This window comes from Salvelinus sp. IW2-2015, linkage group LG18, assembly GCF_002910315.2.
Source record: "Salvelinus sp. IW2-2015 linkage group LG18, ASM291031v2, whole genome shotgun sequence".
NCBI classification, from domain to species: domain Eukaryota; kingdom Metazoa; phylum Chordata; class Actinopteri; order Salmoniformes; family Salmonidae; genus Salvelinus; species Salvelinus sp. IW2-2015.
The window spans coordinates 38,098,862-38,121,793 of NC_036858.1; the positions used below are offsets into that span (position 1 = coordinate 38,098,862).

General features: G+C 42.1%; 1 protein-coding gene across 1 annotated transcript; it reads right to left on the reverse strand.

Moving 5' to 3' along the window:
* Positions 1-338: 338 nt before the first annotated feature.
* LOC111977326 (pleckstrin) lies at positions 339-8,978 on the reverse strand. The gene is made up of 9 exons (XM_024006701.2): positions 8,843-8,978; positions 6,703-6,858; positions 6,418-6,599; positions 6,190-6,281; positions 5,886-6,070; positions 4,027-4,131; positions 3,185-3,268; positions 2,881-2,953; positions 339-1,098 (listed from the first exon to the last, which is right to left on the reverse strand). The coding sequence occupies exons 1-9, from the start codon at positions 8,924-8,926 to the stop codon at positions 959-961; spliced, it is 1,101 nt and encodes a 366-aa protein (XP_023862469.1). The 5' UTR covers positions 8,927-8,978; the 3' UTR covers positions 339-958.
* Positions 8,979-22,932: the final 13,954 nt, after the last annotated feature.

Genomic DNA, 22,932 nt, shown 5'->3' on the forward strand with positions numbered 1-22,932 from the left:
TGAGCTCAGGTGCATCCTGTTTCCATTGATCATCCTTGAGATGTTTCTTCAAATTGAATGGAGTGCACCTGTGGACAATTAAATTGATTGGACATGATTTGGAAAGGCACAGTTTGATATGATATGTTTGCTATTCTGCTTTTCATGAAAGTTCTGAACCCTGCCTTTTTATTGTATTCGGGAGGCATTACATCTTTCAGGATGTCATAACGCCCGGTCGGAGTAGATTAACACGAGGAGAGTCAAAGGCACATGTCAAATAGTAGGGGCACACAATTCTGGGTTGTTTGAAAACTCTAACTTTTTTGGACATTTACTTTTTGACAGAAACCAGAAGGTGGAGACAAAGAGTAGATATTTAATTGATACTTTTTGACAGACACTCGATTTAGAACACAGCGATATACAGTCAGTAGATAGACAATGTGCATATCACGTGATATGGGATAAGAACATCATGAAAACCACAGAGTGACAAGGGTCCTCAAAGGCAGGATATGATACGTGTTTGTTCAGTCATAGGAACTGTCTGCAATGGTGAGATTCTTCTAACTGTCCTATTTCTTTCAGGCTGCTGGATGGAAAAGCAGAAGGCCACACCAGAAACCATTACAGAACTTCACGCCTTTCTACACAGAACATTGTACCCTTCACAGTCTGCCTGTATCTCATATCTAAAGGTGAGAGTGCACCCACATCATGGTGAATTATGAAAAACATGTGAGGGTGCATTTTATCTATATGTACAGGAAATGTGTAATCATTCAACATAAATACAATAAGAAACATACAACTCGTAAAAGCTGAATTTTGGATCAGTCATTCATCCTTCAAATTCTATGGCTAAATTATTTAAATTCAGATTCCTTCTGGCTCTGCAACAAGTATTTGTACACGCCAACCATAATCCATATCCCTCAATGTAAGTTGTTCAAATTAGCTGTGTGGCCTGTTGTGATTATTTTCCGGTTTTAGACACAGTGTGGATGGCTTTGATCCACTCCTTCCTCTCTTCGGGTGTAGTCGCTTGTAAGAAATAGTGTGTGTCATCTGAAGTGATGATCTCAAAGAGATTCCCATCAACATCATACCTCTTGGCTGAACCAAGAAACAATGAAGAAGAAAAAATTGTCAAAAGAGTTAAAAGGAAATTGCTAACAGTAAACAGTACACTTCATAGTCCTAGGCCTAGATTCAATCAGATCAAGCATTAACCGGGATAGCAGACACCTGCATAGTGGATGTTTTGGCGGTGTCAGAGGTGGAACTGGGTTGGAGCAGTCAAATCGGTGAGCAGCTGCTCTTGTGATCATGGTCACGAAACCACACCCACCCCATTCACGTAGTTCAGAATGAGAAAGTGTAGGCCATAATTACACTCAAATTAAAAACTCATGAAACAAAATAATGAGTATTTCTACAATCCTAATCAAGGTGTAGATTATATGTCACATTCTAGTGTTTTCAAACTTGTAAACAAGGCTGCATGGGCAATGGTATCTTTAGGTATAATGCCTGGAGCCACTTGTGGATTTGACAGCTCTAACTCAGTTCCACCTCTGACACCGCCAAAACAACCTCAATGAATCGAGCACTAAGTCAGTGAGTACAGTTACATGCATACAATAATGTGATTATTGTGGGAGATAGTCAGATTAATATAATAGTTTGATTACAACGTTTACATGCCTTGCAAGAAGAACGATTTCCCTAATAAACCTATTTATATGGACACATCTAAAAATAGGCTACCTTATGGCATTCTGATTAATGCAGAAAATCAAAATAATCAAAATAAATGTTCTACCACAGCGACCATTTTATTTTCGGGAAGCATATTTGATTTTGAGTTCAGACATATAAAGATTGTATACATAATTTTTGGCCAGTAGTGCTGTGGAACATCCAGGTGCTCTTTTGCGAACTTCAGACGTGCAGCAATGTTTTTTTTGGACACCAGTGGCTTCTTCCATGGTGTCCTCCCATGAACACCATTCTTATTTAGTGTTTTACGTATCGTAGACTCGTCAACAGAGATGCTAGCGTGTTCCCGAGATTTTTTAAGACTTTAGCTGACACACTAGGATTCTTTTCAACCTCATTGAGCATTTTGTGCTGTGATCTTGCAGTCATTTTTGCAGGATGGCCACTCCTAGGGAGAGTAGCAACAGTGCTGAATGTTCTCCATTTATAGACAATTTGTCTTACCGTGAACTGATGATCATCAAGGTTTTTGGAGATCATTTGTAACCCTTTCCAGCTTTATGCAAGTCAACTATTCTTAATCTTAGGTCTTCTGAGATCTCTTTTGTTCGAGGCATGGTTCACATTAGGCAATGCTTCTTGTGAATAGCAAACGTACATGTTGTGGGTGTTTTTTTGTAGGGCAGGGCAACTCTAACCAACATCTCCAATCTCGTCTCATTGATTGGACTCCAGTTTAGCTGAATCCTGACTCCAATTCACTTTTGGAGGTCATTAGCCTAGAGGTTCACATACTTTTTCCAACCTACACTGTGAATGTTTAAATTATGTATTCAATATAGACAAGAAAAATACAATAACTTGTGTGTTATTAGTTTAAGCACACTGTGTTTGACTATTGTCGTGACTTAGATGAATATCAGACGTGATGTTATGACCAATTTATGCAGATATCCAGGTAATTCAAAAGGGTTCACACACTTTTTCTTGCCACTGTTCTAATAATTTGAAAGATTACAACAAAAAAAAACAGGTGTTTTAATTAAGATAAGCAGAGTAAGGAGTTTACATGACTATTGCATAATCTGCCTGCTGCCATAATCAGTTTAATATCGAATTATTACTGAGCATGTAAATGTAGTCAGTGTGGGATTTGGATCGGTGTAATTAACTCACCCTCAGGAACAAACTCTACTGCTGTGATCACAGACCCTCGCAGGTGGATAGAGCCCAAAGGGTTCTCATCACCCTACAGAAAGAGAGGGTGGGGAAGGGGGAGAAAAAGGGATTGAGGGCAAAGAGAGAGAGAAAATAACAGATTAGCTAGAGAGACAAAGTCAGGATGGAGATGAACGAAAGGCATTAGCCAAGAGCAAGGGAAAGATTGAGAAAGACACATTTTTCATGTTATGTTCTTGAAAAATTATATTGAAATTGAAAATAATTTTGTGTCATGTTCCACTCTGCTGTAATCCTGTACCTTGGTGGGGTCGTAATAGTGAATATAAGCAGGATCATCCCGGAGGATGAACTTCCGCACGTTCCAGTTTTTCCTCCGATGACCCTGGGGGGGAAAAGAGAGCATGAAAACAAAGCCTTATGGACGGTTCTGTTTCTGATTACTATCAGTTGTGAAAACAGCACCGACCACAGATATGGTGGTGTGTGTGGGGTACTTTCACTTCCTTCATCGCAGACATCCTTTTTATAGACTTAACACTTTACACAATTTCTGCCTGCAGATTGCCCCTTTAAGTATGGAATAAAGCATCATTCAGGACATCCCAAAATATCAGATTTTTTATTTATTTTACCAGGTCAGTTGACTGAGAACACATTCTCATTTACAGCAACGACCTGGGGAATAGTTACAGGGGAGAGGAGGGGGATGAGTAGGTGACTGTGATGGTATGAGAGACAGCTTGGGAATTTAGCCAGGACACCGGGGTTAACACCCCTACTCTTACGTTAAGTGCCATGGGATCTTTAATGACCTCAGAGAGTCGGGACAACCGTTTAACGTCCCAACCGAAAGACGGCACCCTACACAGGGAAATGTCCCCAATCACTGCCCTGGGGCAGTGGGATATTTTTTTTAGACCAGAGGAAAAAGTGCCTCCTGCTGGCCCTCCAACACCACTTCCAGCAGCATGTGGTTTTCCATCCAGGGAATGACCAGGACCAACCCTGCTTAGCTTCAGAAGCAAGCCAGCAGTGGGATGCAGGGTGGTATGCTGCTGGCGAACTGATAATCCGGTAATATTCACAATTGTTCATCACCTAGATATTCAATGAGTGTTTACACAGGGTTTCCAGTCTTACCTGTTTGAGTAAGCAGCCCTGTTTTATTATGTTACCCCGAAACTCCTCCTTCAGAATCACGTCTTCATCACTGGAGTAGCCTTCACAGAAGAACCCACTGTCTGCCTGCAACACACCATACAATGTAAATTCACATTTGGATACAGTATTATCTCATAATTTAAAACTCACTTATAATACATTGTAGCTTTTACATACAATACCAGTCAAAATATTGGACACACCTACTCATTCAAGGGTTTTTCTTTAGTTGTACTATTTTCTACATTGTAGAATAATGAAAACTATGAAATAACAGATATGGAATCATGTAGTAACCAAAAAAGTGTTTTTTGAGATTCTTCAAATAGCCACCCTTTGCCTTGATGACAGCTTTGCATACGCTTGGCATTCTCTCAACCAGTTTTATGAGGTAGTCACCTGGAATGCATTTAAATTATCAGGTATGCCATGATAAAAGTTAATTTGTGGTATTTCTTTCCTTCTTAATGCGTTTGAGCCAGTTGTGTTGTGACAAGGTAGGGGTGGTAAACAGAAGATAGCCCTATTTGGTAAAAGTCCAAGTCCATATTATGGCAATAACAGCTCAAATAAGCAAATAGAAACAATAGTCCATCATTATTTTAAGACATGAAGGTCAGTCAATCAGAACAATGTATTAAAGTGCAGTCGCAAAAACCATCAAGCACTATGAAAAAACTGGCTCTCATGAGGGAAGGAAGACCCAGAGTTACTTCTGCTTCAGAGGATAAGTTAATTAGACCAGCCTCAGAAATTGCAGCCCAAATAAATGCTTCAGAGTTCAAGTAACAGACACATCTCAAAATCAACTGCTCAGAGGAGACTGCGTGAATCAGGCCTTCAAGGTCGAATGGCTGCAAAAGAAAAACGACTAAATGACAACAATAAGATGAAGAGACTTGCTTGGGCCAAGAAACACCAGCAATGGACATTAGACAGGTGGAAAACTGTCCTTTGGTCTGATGAGTCCAAATTATAAATTTTTGGTTGTAACCGCCGTGTCTTTGTGAGACGCAGAGTAAGTGAACGGATGTTCTCTGCATGTGTGTTCCCCACCGTGAAGCATGGGGGAGGATGTGTGATGGTGTGGGGGTGCTTTGCTGCTGACACGGTCAGTGAGTTATTTAGAATTCAAGGCACACTTAACCTCCATGGCTCCCACAGAATACTGCAGCGATACACCATCCCATCTGGTTTGCGCTTAGTGGGACTATCATTTGTTTTTCAACAGGACATTGACTCAGCACACCTCCAGGCTGTGTAAGGGCTATTTGACCAATAAGGAGAGTGATGGAGTGCTGCATCAGATGACCTGGACTCCACAATCACCCGACCTCAACCCAAATGTGATGGTTTGGGATGAGTTGGAAAAGCAGCCAACAAGTGCTCAGCATGTGTGGGAACTCCTTCAAGACTGTTTGAAAATCATTCCAGGTGAAGCTGGTTGAGAGAAGGCCAACAGTGGGCAAAGCTGTCATCAAGGGTAGCTACTTTGAAGTCTCTAAAATATTTTTTGATTTGTTAAAGAGTTATTTGGTTACTACATGATTCCATATGTGTTATTTCATAGTTTTGATGTCTTCACTATTATTCTACAAAGTAGAAAATAGTAAAAATAAATAAAAACCCTTGAATGAGTAGGTGTGTACAAACCTTTGATTGGTACTGTACGTACAGTACATATATGTTTCTAACATCAGAAGTGTTCAAACATATCCCAGTCTGTGTGGTCTTCTAGCAAAGGACCAATATATCTCCATATCTTCTAGCATATATGGAATAATATATTGAGACTAGCAGCTACATTACTAACAACAACAATCAACCCATCCACTCACAAAGTAATAGAGTGCATCTGGATCATCGAGGACGGCAGACTCTGCCCCTCCCTCGACCGCCTCTTTGGACAGGTCCCCTGCGGGCTGCAGGAAACCTTCATTCAGGAGTCCTGTAGCCAACATCAGAGCCTCAGGCCTGTTCCTGGCCTTGTCCTTAGAGATCAGCCAGTCCACCACCGTACCACCTGCAGAGACATGCATAAAGAAGATAATCAAAAGTGGTATGATCTATCTCAATGAGACTCAATGACTCAAATGAAATCCACTGTCACCTAAGTCCTAATACATTTATGTGCTAGTGTACCTGTGAAGCAGTGATTGTAGACTCTCTTCTCCTTCTCCAGCTTCAGCTCTTTGACACCATCCTCCTGGTCTCTCATTAGAATGTACAGCTCACTGAGAAAAGGCAGACAAGAAAGCAGACAAGACTTCGTAAGTTATCAAATGACTTAGTTCCCAATGACCTGTACGTAGCTCCTGTAAGCGTAGTCATGGATTATAGGTAGTTTGTATGTCAGGTCATAGGTCATACCTGAGGTTGATGGTATCGGGGAGGCGAATGGACCTCCTTGTGGACTTCCTGGTGAACTTTCTGTCCCCCTGCAGACAGGTGATGACTCTCTTGATGTCCTTCACCCAGGACTCTCTCTCCTCCAGGTGGGATGCCTGGAAGTAATGGTCCTGGTTCTTGGCCGTTCTCAGCTTAAAAACAAACTGCAAGAAAATGTCAATGTTGCATTACATGGGGGGGAGGGGCACTACAGTAATGATAGACACTTACACTGGTATTTAATACTGAAAGGTGACGTGACCGTACATTCCTCTTGCTGAAGTCCTGACAGGGGCTGGTCAGAACAGCTCCCTTCAGTGGGATCATTCCTTTGGGAGCGTTGTCTGTCTTTCTCTTGAAGAACTCCACCCCATCTTCAGACAACACCACCCACACCACCTTCCATGAGTTCAGCACTGTGCCCTGAAGAATAAAGGAGGAAATGTACATGTTGATAGAATTTGTAATCACATTGTAATTGCGTAGTCATTGAGTTGAGCTGTTTTTGTTATTACACAAGTTAATCTGTCCCTATACCACAGATATTCCACAACCGCTCAACTCTGTTCCTAACATACAAATACAATGCAATTAGAAACATGTAGATTACATTGTTAATAGACAGGTATTAGAGAAATATCATGTAAAGTGTTATCAAATCCATATCGGCTTGCCTGGATGCTGGGCATGAAATGTATATAGCTAACATGAATAATGTATTTTAGTATTTCAATGTTGCTTAATCAATCCTTACAAATAGAGAATATACTCAAGAGCAAAAAAAAAGGTCATACAAAAAGGAAATATACACATAGGAAATCATCAACCCAATACTCAGTTTTGTGAAATGTTCTCGTTTCACTTAACTTTGTTAATGAAGGTTCACCATAGAGAGTTATGATGCAAAAGTATCACAGGCACTACCTATACTTCTACTAATATGAACCAATGATACTGAGCAACTGATAACAATTGTAATGCTTAATAATAGCACAGGCAAGAGTTTATACGCAAAGAACAGTATAGTATGTGACATGACAGAATCATCTTCTAATCAATAGATTAAGTTATATAGATTATGATTAATCCTGTGAGGTCATGGGTTATCCATCTTCATCTGACCCCAAACTAAGAGTCACGCGACCAATCATCTGAGTTAGTCATTTGTCAGGCCATGAGAAATACAAAGTGTGAAGACTATTTTCAGATAATGTTGTTTGTGGGGGAAACAGTTTTGTTGCTATCTGCTCATGTCTCTCTAAACTGAGCTAATTTACATAAAACAAAGTGTGCTGTAGAAAACTGTACTACACTGTACTATTCTTCGATCATGTGTAGTACTTATACTACAGACTGTACTATTCCTCGATCATGTGTAGTACTTAGTTTAGAATGTTGTAGTATACTGTAGAATACTATAGTAAATACTACAGTATTATCCACAAAAAAACAGTGTAGTAAATACTACAAAAACCTCTGCAAAAACACTACAGTCCACAAAAACACTAAATTTTTTAGCTATAGTAAATACTACAGTATGTAATTTGCATATATTCTGCCCATTCCCCTCCCCATATCCCAATTTGTGCACCCCGTAAGTAAGAAACCTACATGCCATGTATAAAGCATATGGTTAAAGACAAGAGCAGAAGCGCTGAATTCTCTGTTCAGAACCCAGTTTGTCCTAGCTACAGGTTATGGCACATTTGCTCTCTTAGTATTTCTCCAGTAGGTTTCCTCGAAGAAAAAGCCCCCCACTTCTATGTCAAAGATAATAAAACAAAAAGACTACAGTAAATACTACATTAATGTCCCCCAAAACACTACAGTAAATACTACAGTATATTACAGTCCGCAAAAGCAGTACAGTAAATACTACAGTATACCATACTACAATCGGCAAAAACACTACAGTAATTTCTCTAGTATATACTACTCTTTTTTTTACTGCATTATTTATACTATAGTAAACTGTAACTGTGTTTTTATCGGACTGAAGTAAATACTGCAGTAGAGTCCGCAACAACACTACAGTGAATACTGTAGTATTTCTACCATAATACACACTATATTATGTTTTTCATGTGGGAAGCGATCAAGTTTCAGGGCAAATGCAAATAGTCCTAGAACTAATCTACTAACTTCCAGTTTAATTTGAGCACTTGACTGACAACTTAAGTTGGACATGTCAAATATAGTGCCAGCTGACTTGATGTTACTAGCTCTTGTCAGAGTCTCCATCGATGGATCTTGTCCCTAACGTTCTCAAATGTGAGATCATCTATTTTCTAATAACTAAACCGTCCACAACACATCTACAGTATTACATTCTGGCCCATGTTAAACACAAAGACCTATAGTAATAATTGTATTTTAAGAGGAACATGTTTTCCTCTATCACCCTCACCTTTTTGACAAGGTATCCTTCTTTGATCTGTTTTGGCTCCATGTCCTCTGGCTGCTGGTCTCTGTATCTGAGTGACTGATGCATACATAGTCACTCTTTCTCTACAGCAGTTTAAGGAGGAACACCCATCACCCTCACATATGACCTCCAGTATTAGAGATAGGGGGAAGTTGAGTGGGGTGTGTCACAATGCTGGTGGCTTGCATGGCTTCCCCTTCCTACTCAGTGGTAGTAAAAAAGGTTGCCCACCGCTCATTCTCTCTCTGTTTGTACGTGGTCAAAGAGAGGATGCCTGTGTCATTGTTTGATATTGAACCTTGGTTGTAGTCAGTGGTCGCTCCTTTCCTTTTTAAACCTCTTAAATATTTATTTTTTTACATTTAGCTCAACATTAAATGACTTCACCAATGCATAGAGCAGCTTGCTATGGCGCAGGCAAACTATGTACATGCATTGGACAGACAAGTGTAGTGTTGGCTGCGATATACTGGTTGACTCTTTTGTCATAGCAACAAAAGAGTCTGTTTCCGAATAAGCTGAATATTTCTTTACTGAAACAGCATTCCAATCTCACAGTATGGTGGACTGGGAGTTAGACACCACGTTAATTCCACAAGTCAATTATCAGGGTAAACTCATTTATGGATTTTATTTTGTACATCAGTGTGTAGGCTAATAAATGTAAAATAGCCATATTGGATCATCTGAAACAATCCCACTTGGCACATAATTTCAACAACAACAACAAATCCAATGTGATGATGTTGAAGTTGTATCAACATTGATGTTGTATCAACATGGAAAACTGATTGGATTTGAAAAAAGTAATCAATGTTTTCCTTCATCCAACTTTTAAACGAAATCCAATGACACGTGTGTTGTTATCTTGGCAGGATGTGGTTTCACTTTACACCTTACCACATTTTATCAAGTGTTGCCTTTATGCCTGTGGTCTCAGTGGAATGTATCTGCTGTAACTCTTCCTGCAGAAGTCTAGAACTTGTGCCCACACTAGCTAGGTTTCCATCCAATTGGCGACAAATTTTCATGTGAATATAAAAAAAACGCATAAAGAAAATATGCGCATTTACCAAGCAGTGGTGTGTTTCCACCAAATGGACATGTTGCGGATAAAAATAAGATGTAGTGCACATACTTTTTTATCAAAAGTTTTCATTACCGAAAAATACTCTCAAATTCAATGTGTTTTCATGTTTTTTTCCCCCCACCAATAGTTTTTTTTCTCACAAAAACTGTTGCATTAAATTGCAAATGTGCCTGCTCTGGTCTTGGCACTTGCGCTCTAGCCAACAGCTCACAGATAAGAGCGAGAATATTTGTATTTTTCAAATGGCAGTAAAGCGTAGGTCATCATGTCACCAGAATCAGACCATCGATACGTATTGGAAAAGAGCATCAAGATCACCGTGCACTTTCACCACTCTGTGAAGTTCATCATAAATTATAGCATCTGTAGCCGAATAAACTGCCTGATTTCCTGAGTTGTAGTGGGAGGACCACACACCATATCATCGTGTCCAAGTTTACTTCGATATGATGGTTATTATATAAATATTTGCGCATAAAGCTGTTCCACTGGCATTTCACCCATCATTGATTTTACAGAAGCGAAAAGATCCAAAATTATCTTTCGCCATTTCTAAAATTGTATCGAAACTTCCTGTTTCTATCACAGCTGTCTTGATTTTTATTAATACTGTTTGACTTTACGTGCATAAAAACTGAATGGAAACGTGGTTTGTGAATAACTTAAATTTAACCTCAGGACACAGACACGGGTATTTACTATCTCTCAAATGTGTTACCTTTCCATGACAATTTTAACAAACATCTGAGGGAAGTACATCTGTCAGAGTTCCAATAAGCTCTTAGTCAACTAAAGTGTGATGTAGTAAAATGTCCTCCAGAGGACGCCACATAGACACAAAACAGCAAACACGGCAGCATCTTTGCCAAGCACTGACTGCATTATATTTGCATTGTGCTTGGACATTTCAGCAAGGGACAAAGACGAAAAAGCTAGATAAAGAACAAAATAACAGAAGTGTCAAGGAAAAGCAGAGACAAGATACATATATATATATATAGAAGCAAAGCAGTTAACATTTACAATGAGATTTAATACAAATGAAAGAGTGGCATCTGCTGGTGAATAGAGGGAGGAGTGGTGACATGAAGATGTGTTGAAATCATTCACACAATATAATACATGACTCAAAAGACTAGCTCTTATGACAAAGTAAAGAAAGGTTAGGCTACTACAAATATGCTTTAACCTACAGAGTTGTGCCAATAAATAGCTGCTCTGTTTCCAAGTCACCTTGTGATTACCATCCTATCTTTATAAGACTCTGAAGAACTCATATCCCTGGAATGTGATCTGTGAGGTCTGTAATAGAAGACAATGAATAAATAACATACTGTACATTCTGTGGGCTTAAATCACTCTTTACTTTTAATAAACATCAGTGATGGGTGATGTTGATGAGTTTATTGATGGCTCTTGGGAGATTGATATGCATTAAGTGCCACCCCGAGGCTCATCTCTCAGATGCAGTGATTGGAAAACGACCCTGGTCCCTGGCAATAGAATATTAATTCACTGACAAATAAAGCAGGGGCAGGGGCATACTGAGGACATTCAGTTATATTTAGAAAGTTGGTTGCCAGCACTGAATGTTATACACAATGTGTGTGGGTATATTAGTTATAGGAGTTTGTGGAAGGAGTTCTTTGTGACCCTTCAAAGACTATGCCATTACAGCGGGATTAGAAAAAAATAAATGTAGTCATTTCCTTTTTTTCTCCAGTTTTTTTGTACCTTTCTTTGTAAGGACACACTGCATTGATCCCACTGGGCACACACTGGTTGAATCAACATTGTTTCCACGTCATTTCAGTGAAATTACATTGAACCAAAATGGAACAGACGTTGAATTGACGATTGTGGTCGGTGGGGTGATTGTGATGTGTTCCCTTTAACACTGGTGTGTTTCCAAAAGTCATTAGTTCTTGCGACTCAATGTAACATGCTTGTTAATAGATGTGAAGCTGACCCATTTTGTTCTTAGCCTATCTTCTCCATACCCGTCTCTTTTTCACCCTCAATTTCCCTTCAATTTGTCTGAAGCAGATGAACAGAAGCAGGAGCTGTGAAGTGGAGTGATAACGTGTTGCGCTTGCAGCACATCCTGTGGTAGTGTAGGATTAGAGAAGTGGGTCAAGTTGTCACTCTGGTACAGGGACGATGTGTTCAACTGAGAGGAATGTGAGGCCAACATGATGAAACACCTGAAATACAAAGTATATTACCCCCCCTTTTCTCCTCCACACCTCCCTTTGGAGTTGAGTGCTTATGAACTTCAATTTCTTTTTGTATTTCAATCAAACCCACAGTTTGTCACGCCCTGACCGTAGATTGCTTTGTATGTTTCTATTTTTAGTTTGGTCAGGGTGTGATGTGGGTGGGTATTCTATGTTGTAGGTCTAGGTTTTCTATTTCTATGTGTTTGGCCTGGTATGGTTCTCAATCAGAGGCAGCTGTCTATCGTTGTCTCTGATTGAGAGCCATACTTAGGTAGCCTGTTTTCCCATGTTGAGTTGTGGGTGATTATTTTCTGTTTAGTGTTTTTCGTCACCTTACAGGACTGTTCGTTTGTTGTTTTTGTTCAGTGTTCAGTTGTTTATTAAAATAATGAACACTTACCACGCTGCACCTTGGTCCTCCTCTCCTTCTCCCGACGACGTTCGTTACACAGTTTTTTAAAGCTACACAACTGATGTGTTTTCCAAAGAGTGAAGTGAAGTATGTCAGGAATCCAGTATGTGTACAGTTATGCCATTATTGTAAGCTGATTGATCCAAAAGAGTTCCAACTATGTTCATACAGTCAAACTTATCAAATGATTACTGCACAAGATGACGCATTGTGCTCTCAATGTGAATCCATGCCCACCAGTCGGTCATCAAGTGCTGGAAATGTTGGATTTTTACATCAACATGACATACTTTGTGAAAGCGATAACATAGCATTGGCTGTCGATAACTTTCTTATCAAATTTTGTTTAATTCAAGTCATGGCTCAGATATGAATTCCATTACAATCACAGGCTCCCTGACATCCCTGTGGATACAGAGGTAGTGCACCACATGTCACCATGCATTTTGTCAGCAGATTTGTCAGAACTAGTACCAGGAGAATATCAAATATTTTTTCTTCACTACAGCTGAAAGGAGCTAGCATGTTCTCAGGTCACATCATTCAATTCCAATAATTTACAGTAGAACATGTATTCTGGAACCAATGTTGACTATATTTTCCCTTTCTGGCCTAAGGTGAATGTTAAGATGCACCAATAAATGCCTGCTGTTTTCACTCCATTGTCTTTTTCCCACGTTTTCTTTCCTATGTTGTGAGCAACACAGGAAACATCAATATTTCTATTGAGGAGTGCAATACACTTAGCAGAAGGGGGAACTGATGATGGCTTCCTGTGAAACAGTCCAGCTCTCTCTCTCTCTCTCTCTCTGTGTGTTCTCCAACGCCCCCTCATACAGTGCCTTGCAAAAAAAAAATGTTGCATTACAACCTGTAATTTAAACAGATTTTTATTTGGATTTAATGTAATGGACATACATAAAATAGTTTAAATTGGTGAAGTGAAATTGAAAAAATAACTTGTTTAAAAAAACACATTTAAACGGAAAAGTGGTGTATGCATATGTATTCACACCCTTTGCTATGAAGCCCCTAAATAAGATCTGGTGCAACCAATTACATTCAGACGTCACATAATTAGTTAAATAAAGTCCACCTTGGTGCAATCTAAGTGTCACATGATCTGTCACATGATTTGTATATTTACACCTGTTCTGAAAGGCCCCAGAGTCTGCAACAGCAGTAAGCAAAGGGCACCACCAAGCAAGTGGCACCGTGAAGACCAAGGAGCTCTCCAAACAGGTTAGGTACAAAGAAGTACAGATCAGGGTTGGGTTATAAAAAAATATCAGAAACTTTGAACATCCCACAGAGCACCATTAAATCCATTATTTAAAAAAATTAAGAATATGGCACCATAACAAACCTGCAAAGAGAGGGCCGCCCACCAAAACTCACAGACCAGGCAAGGAGGGCTTTAATCAGAGGCAACAAAGATACCAAAGATAACCCTGAAGGAGCTGCAAAGCTTCACAGCGGAGATTGGAGTATCTGTCCATAGGACCACTTTAAGCCGTACACTCCACAGAGCTAGGCTTTACGGAAGAGTGGCCAGAAAAAAGCCATTGCTTAAAGACAAAAATAAGTTTGGTGTTTCCATAAAGGTATGTGGGAGACAACCCAAACATTTGGAAGAATGTACACTGGTTAGATGAGACAAAAATGTAGCTTTTTGGCCATCAAGGAAAGCGCTATGTCTGGCGCAAACCCAACACCTCTCATCACCCCGAGAACACCATCCCCACAGTGAAGAATGGTGGTGGCAGCATCATGCTGTGGGGATGTCTTTCATCGGCAGGGACTGGGAAACTGGACAGAATTTTAAGGAATGATGGATGGCGCTAAATAGAGGGATATTCTTGAGGGGAAACCTGTTTCAGTCATCCAGAGATTATGAGACTGGGACGAAGGTTCACCTTCCAGCAGGACAATGACCCTAAGCATATTGCTAAGGCAACACTCGAGTGGTTTAAGAGGAAACATTTAAATGTCTTGGAATGGCCTAGTCAAAGCCCAGACCTCATTCTAATTGAGAGTCTGTGGTATGACTTTTTGCCTTGAGTTTTGCCTTGAAGAATGGGCAAAAATCCCAGTGTCTAGGTGTGCCAAGCTTAGAGACATCCCCCAAGAGACTTACAGCTGTAATTGCTGCAAAAGGTGGCTCTACAAAGTATTGACTTTAGGTGGGTGAATAGCTACGTGCGCTCAAGTTTTCAGTTTTTTTGTCTTATTTCTTTCTTGTTTCACAGTAAAAAAATATTTTGCATCTCAAAGTGGTAGGCATGATGTGTAAATGAAATGATGCAAACATTTACATTACATTTTACATTTAAGTCATTTAGCAGACGCTCTTATCCAGAGCGACTTACAAATTGGTGCATTCACCTTATGATATCCAGTGGAACAACCACTTTACAATAGTGCATCTAACTCTTTTAAGGGGGGGGGTTAGAAGGATTACTTTATCCTATCCTAGGTATTCCTTAAAGAGGTGGGGTTTCAGGTGTCTCCGGAAGGTGGTGATTGACTCCGTACCTTCGGCGTCATGAGGGAGTTTGTTCCACCATTGGGTGCCAGAGCAGCGAACAGTTTTGACTGGGCTGAGCGGGAACTGTACTTCCTCAGAGGTAGGGAGGCGAGCAGGCCAGAGGTGGATGAACGCAGTGCCCTTGTTTGGGTGTAGGCCTGATCAGAGCCTGAAGTACGGAGGTGCCGTTCCCTCACAGCTCCGTAGGCAAGCACCATGGTCTTGTAGCGGATGCGAGCTTCAACTGGAAGCCAGTGGAGAGAGCGGAGAGCGGGGGGTGACGTGAGAGAACTTGGGAAAGTTGAACACCAGACGGGCTGCGGCGTTCTGGATGAGTTGTAGGGTTTAATGGCACAGGCAGGAGCCCAGCCAACAGCGAGTTGCAGTAATCCAGACGGGAGATGACAAGTGCCTGGATTAGGACCTCCCGCTTCCTGCGTGAGGCAGGGTCGTACTCTGCGAATGTTGTAGAGCATGAACCTACAGGAACGGGTCACCGCCTTGATGTTAGTTGAGAACGTCACGCCAAGGTTCTTAGCACTCTGGGAGGAGGACACAATGGAGTTGTCAACCGTGATGGCGAGATCATGGAACGGGCAGTCCTTCCCCGGGAGGAAGAGAAGCTCCGTCTTGCCGAGGTTCAGCTTGAGGTGGTGATCCGTCATCCACACTGATATGTCTGCCAGACATGCAGAGATGCGATTCACCACCTGGTTATCAGAGGGGGGAAAGGAGAAGATTAATTGTGTGTCGTCTGCATAGCAATGATAGGAGAGACCATGTGAGGATATGACAGAGCCAAGTGACTTGGTGTATAGCGAGAATAGGAGAGGCCTAGAACAGAGCCCTGGGGTCACCAGTGGTGAGAGCACGTGGTGCGGAGACAGATTCTCGCCACGCCACCTGGTAGGAGCGACCTGTCAGGTAGACGCAATCCAAGCGTGGGCCGCGCCGGAGATGCCCAGCTCGGGAGAGGTGGAGAGGAGGATCTGATGGTTCACAGTATCAAAGGCAGCCGATAGGTCTAGAAGGATGAGAGCAGAGGAGAGAGAGTTAGCTTTAGCAGTGCTGAGCGCCTCCGTGACACAGAGAAGAGCAGTCTCAGTTGAATGACTAGTCTTGAAACCTGACTGATTTGGATCAAGAAGGTCATTCTGAGAGAGATAGCAGGAGAGCTGGCCAAGGACGGCACGTTCAAGAGTTTTGGAGAGAAAAGAAAGAAGGATACTGGTCTGTAGTTGTTGACATCGGAGGGATCGAGTGTAGGTTTTTTCAGAAGGGGTGCAACTCTCGCTCTCTTGAAGACGGAAGGGACGTAGCCACGGTCAAGGATGAGTTGATGAGCGAGGTGAGGTAAGGGAGAAGGTCTCCGGAAATGGTCTGGAGAAGAGAGGAGGGGATAGGGTCAAGCGGGCAGGTTGTTGGGTGGCCGGCCGTCACAAGACGCGAGATTTCATCTGGAGAGAGAGGGGAGAAAGAGGTCAAAGCACAGGGTAGGGCAGTGTGAGCAGAACCAGCGGTGTCGTTTGACTTAGCAAACGAGGATCGGATGTCGTCGACATTCTTTTCAAAATGGTTGACGAAGTCATCAGCAAGAGAGGAGGAGGGGGAGGAGGGGGAGGAGGATTCAGGAGGGAGGAGAAGGTGGCAAAAAAGCTTCCTAGGGTTAGAGGCAGATGCTTGGAATTTAGAGTGGGTAGAAATTGGCTTTAGCAGCAGAGACAGAAGAGAGAATGTAGAGAGGAGGGAGTGAAAGGTGCCAGGTCCGCAGGGAGGCGAATTTTCCTCCATTTCCGCTCGGCTGCCCGGACCCCTGTTCTGTGAGCTCGCAATGAGTCGTCGAGCCACGGAGCAGGAGGGGAGGACCGAGCCGGCCTGGAGGATAGGGGACATAGAGAGTCAAAGGATGCAGAAAGGAGGAGAGGAGGGTTGAGGAGGCAGAATCAGGAGATAGGTTGGAGAAGGTTTGAGCAGAGGGAAGAGATGATAGGATGGAAGAGGAAGAGAGTACGGGGGGAGAGAAGCGAAGGTTGGGACGGCGCGATACCATCCGAGTAGGGGCAGTGTGGGAAGTGTTGGATGAGAGCGAGAGGGAAAAGGATACAAGGTAGTGGTCAGAGACTTGGAGGGAGTTGCAATGAGATTAGTGGAAGAACAGCATCTAGTAAAGATGAGGTCAAGCGTATTGCCTGCCTTGTGAGTAGGGGGGGAAGGTGAGAGGGTGAGGTCAAAAGAGGAGAGGAGTGGAAAGAAGGAGGCAGAGAGAATGAGTCAAAGGTAGACGTGGGAGGTTAAAGTCACCCAGAACTGTGAGAGGTGAGCCATCCTCAGGAAAGGAACTTATCAGGGCGTCAAGCTCATTGATGAACTCTCCAAGGGAACCTGGAGGGCGATAAATGATAAGGATGTTAAGCTTGAAAGGGCTGGTAACTGTGACAGCATGGAATTCAAAGGAGGCGATAGACAGATGGTCAGGGGAGAAAGAGAGAATGTCCACTTGGGAGAGATGAGGATCCCAGTGCCACCACCCCGCTGACCAGAAGCTCTCGGTGGTGCGAGAACACGTGGGCAGACGAGGAGAGAGCAGTAGGAGTAGCAGTGTTATCAGTGGTAATCCATGTTTCCGTCAGTGCCAAGAAGTCGAGGGACTGGAGGGAAGCATAGGCTGAGATGAACTCTGCCTTGTTGGCCGCAGATCGGCAGTTCCAGAGGCTGCCTGAGACCTGGAACTCCACGGGTCGTGCGCGCTGGACCACCAGGTTAGAGTAGCAGCGCCCACGCGTGTTGAAGCGTTTGTATGGTCTGTGCAGAGAGGAGAGAAACAAGGATAGACAGACACATAGTTGACAGGCTACAGAAGAGGCTACGCTAATGCAAAGGAGATTGGAATGACAAGTGGACTACACGTCTCGAATGTTCAGAAAGTTAAGCTTACGTTGCAAAAAATCTTATTGACTAAAATGATATAGTACTGCTGGCTGGTGAAATAGGCTAGCTAGCAGTGGCTGCGTTGTTGACTTTGTTTGAAAGTGTAGCTGGCTAGGTAACCTCTAACTGGCTAGTAACCTCGACAATTACTCTAGACTACACAATTATCTTGGATACAAAGACGGCTATGTAGCCAGCTAAGATCAAACAAATCAAACTGTTGTACTGTAATGAAATGAAATGTAATACTACCTGTAATACTACCTGTGGAGCAAAGCGGAATGCAACTACTCGCTCCAAACCAAACCGGAAGTGCGTATCGTAGAGGGAGAGGCAATAGAAGTGTTGTTTTCTTGTATTATTGTCTTTTGTGTCTTTAGAGGACTGCTTCACCTTAATGTCCCCTTTCCCTTTTCTTCTGTCCTTATTTTGTCCCACTTTGTCCCTTCTTTGTCCCTTCTTCTCTTCTGCCAACTAGACACTCCTGTGTAGCTAGCTAGCTTCTTTCAGGAATGTCCCTAGCAACTGCCTAGCAACAGGTAAACAACTTAGCTAGCTAAGAAAACTGTATAATTTTATGAAAAAATGTTACTTTTTCAAAAGCCTTTCTTCTTTGTTTGCTGCTTGTTTGGTCTCCTATTCAGTTTGCAGTTTTCTTTTGATTTTTTTTCGATGTACTTTACTCTAAAAAAACATTTAAATTTCAATATTTGTAGGAGCTCATCTTTTCAGCTGCTGCGCTGCTTAATTTTTTTACAACAGAATGCCTTTTTACAACAAACCCCCCCCCCCCAAAAAAAATCTATTTTAATTCCAGGTTGTAAGACAACAAAATAGGAAAAATGCCAAATACTTTCGCCAGCCACTGTATGACCTTATGTTATTTCTGATTTCTGCTGCATTGACAGCATGCACCCCCCACCCCCCAAACACACACACAAAATATGTGTATAAGTGTGATAACTCCATTGACGTATTAGAGCAAATTACTTTATAAGGAGCACACGGAAAGTATTCAGACACCTTGACTTTTTTATACTTTTGTTACGTTACAGCCTTATTCTAAAATTTATTAAATTGTTTTTCCCCCTCATCAAACTACACACAATACCCCATAATGACAAAGCAAAAACATATTTTTTGAAATTTTTGCAAATGTATAAATATTTTCAAAAACGGAAATATCATATTTATATAAGTATTAAGACCGTTTCCTCAGAACTTTCTTGAAGCACTTTTGGCAGCGATTACAGCCGCGAGGCTTCTTGGGTATGACACTACAAGCTTGGCACACCTGTATTTGGGGAATTTGTCCCATTCTTCTCTGCAGATCCTCTCAAGCTGTCAAGTTGGATGTGTGTCGCTGCAGAGCTATTTTCAGGTCTCTCCAGAGATGTTCAATCAGGTTCAAGTCCGGGCTCTGGCAGGGCTACTCAAGGAAATTCAGAGATCCCGAAGCCACTCCTGCATTGTTTTGGCTGTGTGCTTAGGGTCGTTGTCCTGTTGGAAGGTGAACCTCCCAGTCCCTGCCGCTGAAAAACATCACCACAGCGTAATGCTGCCACCACCATGCTTCACCGTAGGGATGGTGCCAGGTTTCCTCCAGACATGACGCTTGGCATTCAGGCCAAAGAGTTCAATCTTGGTTTCATTAGACGAGAGAATCTTTTATCTCATGGTCAGAGTCCTTTAGGTTCCTTTTGGCAAACTCCAAGCTTGCTGTCATGTGGCTTTTACTGAGGTGTGGCTTCCGTCTGGCCACTCTACCATAATGGCCTGATTGGTGACCATCGAGTTCTTTTTCACCTCCCTGACCAAGGCCCCACTGTGTTCTTGGGGACCTTCTATGCTGCAAAAATGTTTTGGTACCCTTCCCCAGATCTGTGCCCCAACATAATCCTATCTCGGAGCTTTACAGACAATTCCTTCAACCTCATGGCTTGGTTTTTGCTCTGACATGCACTGTCAACTGTGGGACCATATATAAACAGGTGTGTGCCTTGGCGACAGAGTCGTCGGGGAACAGGGAGTACAGGAGAGGACTAAGCACGCACCCCTGAGGGGCTCCCGTGTTTAGGATCAGCATGGCAGATGTGTTGTTACCAACCCTTACTACCTGGGGGCGTCCCGTAAGGAAGTCCAGGATCCAGTTGCAGAGGGAGGTGTTTAGTCCCATGGTCCTTAGCTTAGTGATGAGCTTTGTGGGAACCGTGGTGTTGAATGCTGAGCTGTAGTCAATGAACAGCATTCTCCCATAGGTGTTCCTTTTGTCCAGGTGGGAAAGGGCAGTGTGTAGCGCAATTTGAGATTGTGTCATCTGTGGATCTGTTGGGGTGGTATGCAAATTGGAGTGAGTCTGGGGATTCTGGGATGATGGTGTTGATGTGAGCCATGACCAGCCTTTCAAAGCACTTCATGGTTACCGACGTGAATGCTATGGGGCGGTAGTCATTCATGCAGGTTACCTTCGCTTTCTTGGGCACAGGGACTATTGTGGTCTGCTTTTGACATGTAGGTATTAAAGACTCGGTCAGGGAGAGGTTGAAATTGTCAGTGAAGACAATTGCCAGTTGGTCCGTGCATGCTCTGAATACACGTCCTTAGCTCGGTTCAGAAGTTGTCCCTAATCCATGGCTTCTGGTTGGGATATGTACGTTCAGTCACTGTGGGGCTGACGTTAGCGATGCACTTATTGATGAAGCCGGTGTCTGAGGTGGAATACTCCTCAATGCCATTGGATGAATCCTGGAACATATTCCAGTCTGTGCTAGCAAAACAGTCCTGTAGAGTAGTATCCACGTCCACTGACCACTTCCGTATTGAACGAGTCACTGGTACGTCATGCTTTAGATTTGGCTTGTAAGCAGGAATCAGGAGGATAGAATTATGGTCAGATTTTCCGAATGGAGGGCGAGGGAGAGCTTTGTATGTTCTTTTCTATTACATACACTACCGTTCAAAGGTTTGGGGTCACTTAGAAATGTCCTTGTTTTAGAAAGAAAAGCAAAAAAAAATGTGTCCATTAAAATAACATCAAATTGATCAGAAATACAGTGTAGACATTGTTAATGTTTTAAATGAATATTGTAGCTGGAAACGGCAGATTTCTTAATGGAATATCTACATAGGCGTACAGAGGCCCATTATCAGCAACCATCACTCCTGTGTTCCAATGGCACATTGTGTTAGCTTATCCAAGTTTATCATTTTAAATGGCTAATTATTCATTAGAAAACCCTTTTGTAATTATGTTAGCACAGCTAAAACTGTTGTCCTGATTAAAGAAGCAATAAAACTGGCCTTCTTTAAACTAGTTGAGTATGTTGAGCATCAGCATTTGTGGGTTCGATTACAGGCTAAAAATGGCCAGAAACAAAGAGCTTTCTTCTGAAACTCGTCAGTCTATTCTTGTTCTGAGAAATGAAGGCTATTCCATGTGAGTAACTGCCAAGAAATTGAAGATCTCGTACAACGCTGTGTACTACTCCCTTCACAGAACAGCGCAAACTGTCTCTAACCAGAAGAGAAAGAGGAGGGGGAGGGCCCGGTGCACAACTGAGCAAGAGGACAAGTACATTAGAGTGTCTAATTTGAGAAACAGATGCCTCACAAGTCCTCAACTTGCAGCTTTATTAAATAGTATCCGCAAAACACCAGTCCCAACGTCGAAAGTGAAGAGGCGATTCCGGGATGTTGGCCTTCTAGGCAGAGTTGCAAAGAAAAAGCCGTATCTCAGACTGGCCGATAAAAAGAAAATATTAAGATGGGCAAAATAACACAGACAATGTACAGAGTAACTCTGCCTAGAAGGCCAGCATCCCGGAGTCGCCTCTTGATTGAGGATAGGGAAGAATGAACATCTGCCATCTACTTTCCAGCATAACAACTATGATTTGTTCTCTTTGAATAAATATATTTTTCTCCCCCTGATTTGCCTTGGAGTCTGTGTTATTGAAGAACTGGAAGAAGAAAGGACTGTGAAGAAGGAAGGATTGTGTTTGTGCAAAATGTTTCTGTGAAAAAGCAGTGTGGCCAGTTCAAATGCTGATTTTTGTGTCAATTGAATCTGGATGTTCTAAATATGCGTTGTAATCACACCGTTCTGAGCGTACGCTGCAGTGACCACTGTAGAATGATCACTCCGATTTGTTGGCAATAAGGTCCAAGGTGTGGTATATTGGTCATTATAAACTGGGTGGTTTGAGCCCTGAATGCTGATTGGCTGACATATGGCCAATATACCACGGCTAAGGGTTGTGTCCAGGCACTCCGTGATGCGTTCTGCATAAGAACAGAACTTAACCGTGGTACATTGGCAATATACCACACACCCTTGTGCCCTATTTCTTAATTATAAACCAGGTCGTTTCAGTCCTGAATGCTGATTGGCTGAAAAAGCATTCCAGCCATGTGTATATCAGACAATATACCACACCACCATTGGCCTTATTGCTTAAATATACCACACCTAAGGGCTGTTCTAAGGCACAACGTGAATTGAAGTGCCTGGATACAGCCCTTAGCAGTGGTATATTGTCCATGTACCACAAACTCCCACTGCTATTATAAACCGGTTACGAACATAAACATTAAAAATGTAGTTCTGCATCATACTTGTGGTATTGTCTGATATGCAGATGGCTGTAATGCAATTGACAATTGTGTGTTTTACAAGTACAGTGGTATATTGGACATACACCACAAAAACACCTAATTCTGCCTATAGTAATTTGATAGATAGGACCTTTATTTGAATCTAGTTTTCTCTGGAGACATAATAACAAGTTATCTATACCACCAGAGGGTGGAGGGAGGGGGACATGTATAAGTGATTTTGACCAGATAAACAGATCATCTGCAGGGATATAGCTCCCCATGTACTCGCCTATGATTGAA

What these genes read in the sequence shown, in the direction of transcription:
- LOC111977326 (XM_024006701.2), bottom strand. Translation starts at nt 8,926, where the DNA reads ATGCATCAGTCACTCAGATACAGAGACCAGCAGCCAGAGGACATGGAG. An exon ending in AAGGATACCTTGTCAAAAAG is followed by an intron (nt 6,859 to 8,842) that starts GTGAGGGTGATA and finishes TTTATTCTTCAG; the next exon opens with GGCACAGTGCTGAACTCATG. An exon ending in CCCGATACCATCAACCTCAG is followed by an intron (nt 6,282 to 6,417) that starts GTATGACCTATG and finishes GCCTTTTCTCAG; the next exon opens with TGAGCTGTACATTCTAATGA.